At 24.8% G+C, this 6459-nt stretch overlaps 1 protein-coding gene across 2 annotated transcripts in view; it reads right to left on the bottom strand.

Moving 5' to 3' along the window:
- Positions 1-732: 732 nt before the first annotated feature.
- The window catches only part of LOC117174557 (partner of Y14 and mago), an 18083-nt gene continuing 12356 nt past the window's right edge, over positions 733-6459 (bottom strand). The window contains exons 2-3 of one of the 2 annotated variants that reach the window (XM_033363762.1): positions 6099-6198; positions 733-1298 (exon numbers count right to left, since the gene is read on the bottom strand). In XM_033363762.1, the coding sequence (XP_033219653.1) occupies positions 785-1298; positions 6099-6198 (614 nt within the window). In that variant the 3' untranslated portion in view covers positions 733-784. The remainder of the gene's footprint in view (positions 1299-6098; positions 6199-6459) is intronic. The other variant, XM_033363763.1, reaches the window with a different exon arrangement.

Raw genomic sequence — 6459 nt, 5'->3', positions numbered from 1 at the left:
TCTTTTTTTTTGAAAATATTTATTCTTTTTTGGTGAAGTATTAAATTATTTTATTGAAAATTACCCTTGAAATATTAGTGATTAAAATTTTCTTTGAAAAATCATTTTTTTTTGGTTAAAAATTCAATATTTTAGCAGATGGATTTTTTTCTAGAAATTTTAAACATAAATATATAAAATTTACAAAAATCTATTTTAATTTTTTCAAGAATTCTAGAAAAATTAGATTTATATCATTATTAGGCTCTTATTTATCGCACTCTTATATAGAATTAGACTTTTTTTAATAAAAAAAAATCTTCTTTAATTTTAATATCAACTATTATATTTTTCGTTGTTAAATAATTTTTTTTAACTCAGCTACTCTTTTATTTAAAATTAATATTTTTGGGTTTAAAAAATCAAACTATTTTGTATAAAATTCGTCTTTTTTGAAAAATGTTTAATATTTTTTGTTAATATTTAATGTTTTTTTGGTAGACAATTATATTCACATAAGCCTAAAAACAAATAAATAAACCTAAATAATTATTCATTCAAAGGATTAATTTAAAATACTAATTCCTGCGAAATGTCCGATTTATAATAATTAATTTTAATATCCATGTATAAAGTTACAGATCAATAGATTCGCTTCGTAGAAGCTAAGTCGATAAAACCATAAACAAAATAAGGAAATAAAAAATAATATTGCTTAAAAATGACTTCCAGTTGTTGTTTTTTTTTCTTTTCTTTTTTTTTCGAATGGCACAAACTTTGCACCAGACTCGTCTTTGACTAAAAACTATTGACTCGCTTCAAGTTCCTCGATTTCCTTCCGAATTAACGCCTTCTTCGAGACTTTGTCCAGCATTTCTTTTATCGGATGTTTAATTTCTCCACCCTTAATCTTAAGCTCTAACGTTTCGATTTCCCTCAACTTCTTTTTCAAGTTTTTCAGCCTCTTTGCTGGATCCACAGCCTGCTCTGATTTTCCGTCAGCCTCCTTAGAATTCTCAGACTTATTAATTTTCGCAGACTCCGACGTATTGGCAAATTGCTTACCAACTTCCGGTTCTGAAATTCGAGTCTTTTCCATTTCCTCCGTCAGTTTGTCAGAATTTGTACTTTTACTTTTACTTTTACTTTTTTTCTTCTTTTTTTTCTTCGCAGCATCACTTTGAACAATCAAAGCAGCCCCGGCAGCTTTTGCTGACTGGGCTTCCTTTTTTGCTTTGTGAGCCGCGATGAACTCTGGAGGTAGACCTACTGGATAGGTCGGCTTGTTTTTAACAAACTGCTTTCCTTTACTTTCATATCTGCAAAGAAATTCATTTTTATCATTAAGATCGATGGAGGGCCCGACAATTTTCCGATAATAAATTATATGCAGCTAATGAATGGCACAATGAGTTTTAAAAAATTATAATCCAACTGACGACCATCCGCAATTTTTTAATGGAATATGTTTTGTGATGACAATAGAAATCTTTTCCTACAAAAATGAAAATCCGCCACGAAACACCTTTTTTTACGTTATTTTTTATTGTTTTGTATTTTATTGACTATTATGAAAATATAGTAATATATTCACAGGGTGGCCATTTTAATCTAAGAAAAAAATTTCCGGTCATTTCCCGGCTCGCAAAAATTTTTAACGGCCAATGAAATTTAAAAAATCAAAATATATTCCAAACATTTTGCCATCAGAAGTAGTGAAAAATAAACAACAAATTAAAGCATTCAAACTTAAACACTCGAATTACATACTTTTAAAATTGAAGTTTAAAAGTTTTCAATTCAAAAATTGTGTATTCAAATGCTCAAAAATGTACACGTACCAATTGGAAGATAGTAACACTTTCCAATTAAACAATGTTAAATGAAATGAAAATAAACTGCACAATTTAAAAATGTTATAAATTATAAAGTTCAAAGATTCAGATTAAGTTCCAAAAATATAAATGCACATTAACATTTTCCATAATCTAAATTAAATAATCAAGCAATGAACTTTCAAATTTTTTAAAATTATATTATTTTAAGTAATTTTAAGCTAGAAGCATTAAAAGTTTTTAAATATTTTTTTTTCATTAACAGTTCTTAAATTAGAAGTTAAATTATTTTTATTTCAAATAGTCTAGGCATCCTTCAAAAGCTTTAAACTTTGATTTCAAAATCTTGATAAATCTAGAAGTGGTTTTAAATTTTTTCAAATTCAAAATCATTTTTGAATTTTTTTCTATAACTTTTAGAAAATACTGCCAATTTAAAAAATATTAAATTTGAATTTATAAATAACAATAGAACACTTCCTATTTGTAAAAATATTAGAGTGATATTAAGAGATATTAAGAAGCTTTGAAAAGATTCTAATTAAATTTAGAACTTGAAATAATTTGAATTACTTACAACGGAATTTGAAATAAAATTTAGATTTTTGCAGGTTTCAAACAAAAATTTAGAATTTTTTTAAGAATTGTGAAAGACTACAAAAGGATAAATTTTTTCTTCAAGATTCTTAGGAAATTGGAAAATGATTTTTCACTTTGAAAAATTATTGCAACAGAAAGTTTAAGAAGATTTTAAGAGATTTAAAAAATGATCAAAGAAGAACATGGAAGATTTTATATAAACTGTTTTTTAACATAAATTTTCAACTTCAAATGCTTTAAATTTTTAATTGTTTACCCGGTTTACCTGTCCGGCAGCCACCCCATTTTTTATTTAAAAAATCATCGATTTTAAAAACTTCTAAATTTTAATTTTTTTAACCTTTAAAACTGCATTTTAAAATTCTTTAAATTAAAATATATGCTTAAATATTAAAAATCTAAAATAGAACATTTTTAAAGTGAGAGATTTTTTAATTAAGCATTCTAAACTAAGTGATATAATAAATTATAAAAATCACAATTTAGGAAATTATTTAAAAACGGTTGAAATCGAAGTTGGATAAAATTTGTATTCTAAACATTTCGTAAAATTCCCAGCCATAAAATAAATTCCCGGTCATTTCCCGGTTTTTCAGGTTTTATGGTCCAGCGGCCACCCCGATTTAACCATTTTTTTTTTAAATTATATAAAAGCATACTCATAATCTAAGTATGTTTTATTAATAAACTTTATTTTTTAAATATGATACATTTATAAACACTCGTAAATAAATTTACATTTGTTTACTATTGACTATTGACTCAAACTATTTCGTTAACATTTTTAAATCTATGAATATTAAAAAAATTTCCCTCAAATCCTCCAGATTATTTTTTGACATTACAAGAAATCTTTTCAAATTATTTAAAATCTCTTTAAATTTTTTCTAAAAATAATTTTTTTTCATGACAAGTCATTAATAGTTTCCTATGAATCTTAAAAAAAGCTTTTTACTTTCTAGAAACCTTTCAAACTTTTTAAAAAGCTTTGACATTTTTTCGAAATATTACAAAATTTTGCATTGCCTTTCAAATCTTCGGAAATCTTGTGTAAAAAAATATAATTTTCAACCATAAAGATGATTCCTTGCCCAAGAAGGCCAATTTTCAATAGAAAATTTAATTTTTAACTAAAAAGTTCTACAGATTTTAGAATGTGGGCCAAAAGAACATGGAAGACTTTAAGACCATTTTTTAAAAATGTTTCATGATTTACAAATTTTTAGGTAAACTGAATGTTGTCAGGGCGTGAAAAAAGTTCTTAAAATTCAAGGGAAATTTTTAAATGATTGTTTTGTAAGGAATTTCAAGAAAAAATCGAAATAAAAAGTTCAAAAAACATTTTAGATGACTTCCTAAAACGTTTTAAAAGTGGAAGATTTTAAATCGAATTGTTTCTATTTTGGCCATATTACATAATTTTAGAACAATGATTTTTTTATTTCGCAAAATTAATTTGATGCGATTTTTCGAAAAGATTTTAGAATATTTCAAAAATGGTCAAAGAAGAATCTGAAAGAATTTAAGAAATTTTTGCTTAATTTATCAGAAGAAATAAAAAATGCAGGAAAAAATATGAATAATTTTTTAGGCATAAGAATGTTTAGAAAGTCTGACAAGATTTAAAAAAAAAAAGAATTTTCCTTATATTCGTGTGAAATTTTTAAATAGTTTTTTATTTTGAAAAATGAACTTTAAGAGCAAATTGAAAAGGGGTTTTAAACATAAGAAGTGATTTCCCAAAATTTCGGAAAATAGTTTAGAATATTTTAAAGCTAAATGTTTCAATTTGGTAAGATTTCAAAATAAAAATGAACAAAATTCGAGTAAATTTGAGAACTATTCAGTAGAATTGAAAATAATTTCGAAATTTTTCAAGGGAATAAAAAATTTTTCTTAAAATGGCTGAAAACATTTAGAAGATTGTAAAGTAATTTTTAAAAATTTGGAATGATGTTTAAAAATTTTGTGAAAAATTAGTGTCAGATAAAAATATTTTCAGGAATTTAAGATGTTTTAAATAGATTAAAAATATTTGAAAACTAGTAAATATTTTCAAAAGTTTATCAAATATTTCTTGATTCCTTCGCAACTTCTAAAATTTCTAAACATGTTTTAAAAATACTCTAATTTTTCATAATATTTTGTAAAATCCTATATTGATACAAAAATGTCTGCTCAATCTTCTAGATTCTTTTCTGATGCGCTTGCAATTTTTAAAAATCTTTTCAATTTTCTTAAGATTTTATGAAAATTATATTTTCATAAATTTAAATGTTACATACAAATTTTTAAATATTTTAGCTTCAGAACAAAGTCCAATTGATTAAAAAAATATTACATCAATGAAAACTCGTGTCGTTATTTGAAATTTAGAAAAATTGTTAATTCAATAATATATATTTTCGGCATTTTTTTCATTCATTTGTGCATTCGTCATTTATTTCTTTAACATTTTTTATAAGACTACAATATAAACCAAAAACAATTTTAAAGGGTTTTTCATATTTCCTTTTAATTTTTATGCATTTTTCCTATGGTACTGCCTATGGTACTGCCAATTGAAAAGAATTCAAGGAAATTCAAAAAATTCAATTGAATTCAAAAGAACTTCATGGAATTCAAAAGAATGGAAAGTAATCCAATGAAATTCAAAATAACTCAAAGGAATTCAAAAGAATTCAAAGGTTTTCAAAAGGATTCAAAAGAACTCAAAGGAATTCAAAAGAACTCAAAGGAATTCAAAAGAATTCAATGGAATTGAAAAGAACTCAAAGGAATGACAAAAACTCAAAGGAATTCAAAAGAACTTTGTCGAATTCAAAAGAATACAATGGAATTCAAAAGAAATCAAACGAATCCAATAAAATTCAAAAGAACTCAAAGGAATTCAAAAGAATTCAAAAGTTTTCAGAGGGATTCAAAAAAATTCAAAGGAATTTAAAAAACTTAAAGGAATTCAAAAGAATATAAGGGAATTCAATGGAATTCAAAAGAACACAAAGGAATGACAAAAACTCAAAGAAATTCAAAATAACTTAATCGAATTCAAAATAATTCGATGGAATTCAAAAGAAATCAAAGGAATCTAATGAAATACAAAATAACTCAAAGGAATGCAAAAGAATTCAAAGGAATTCAAAAGGATTCAAAGAAATTAACAAGACTTCAAAGGAATTAAATGGAATTCAAAAGAATTTAAAGGAATCCAATGAAATTCAAAATAAATCAAAGTAATGCAAAAGAATTCAAAGTAATTCAAAAAGATTCAAAAGAATTCAAAGGAATTCACCAGAATTCATTGGAATTCACCAGAATTCAACAGAACTCAAAGGAATTCAAAGGAATTCAAAAGAACTCAAAGGAATTGTACACCACTAACGTTAATTTAATTTTAAATAATGATATTTTGCTCTTTTCTAGAATGGAAAAGTATATTCGTCACAATTTTCTTTATTTTCACAATGCATAATTCGATTATAATAATAGTCAAATAATAATCAGATTTTCAATTCGCAATTCATACATTTCCAACATCAGAAAAAAATGTATTAAATATTATTATTTGTATTGATTAATTTCATAATCATAGGGATTTATCATGAATTGAAAGGAGTACAGAAATTGATTAAAAAATATTATACAATTTTCAAAAAAAAAATCTGTGGAATTAAATGTACATACAAAGGAACCTCTTCCTGCGGAACATATCCGTCTCGAACTCGACGTGGTTTTCTCCAGGTTCCATCTGGACGTTGACTTGCTGGAATAAACGTTCCACCTACAATAAAATCCAATCGGAACAATTAACTATCATACAATTCTTTAAATAGGCCTTCAAAAATACACAATAAAAATAATATTTTTATGAGTTTTCAAGTCCTGAAATTGAGTAAATAATTGCAAAAAAAGTTTCATCTCCCCAACTGCCAGGAAAATCAATCGTTTAAGGGCATGTGACACAGCTAAATACCTATATTACCGACCACAGTTTTTCAGTTCACTGAATGTTTTTTTGAACCTAAGAACTTTTTTTGTAAATAAA

Source organism: Belonocnema kinseyi, chromosome 6 (genome assembly GCF_010883055.1).
Source record: "Belonocnema kinseyi isolate 2016_QV_RU_SX_M_011 chromosome 6, B_treatae_v1, whole genome shotgun sequence".
Lineage (NCBI taxonomy): Eukaryota > Metazoa > Arthropoda > Insecta > Hymenoptera > Cynipidae > Belonocnema > Belonocnema kinseyi.
Note: the sequence above shows the minus strand (reverse complement) of the source record. Positions and strands in the feature narration are given on the sequence as shown.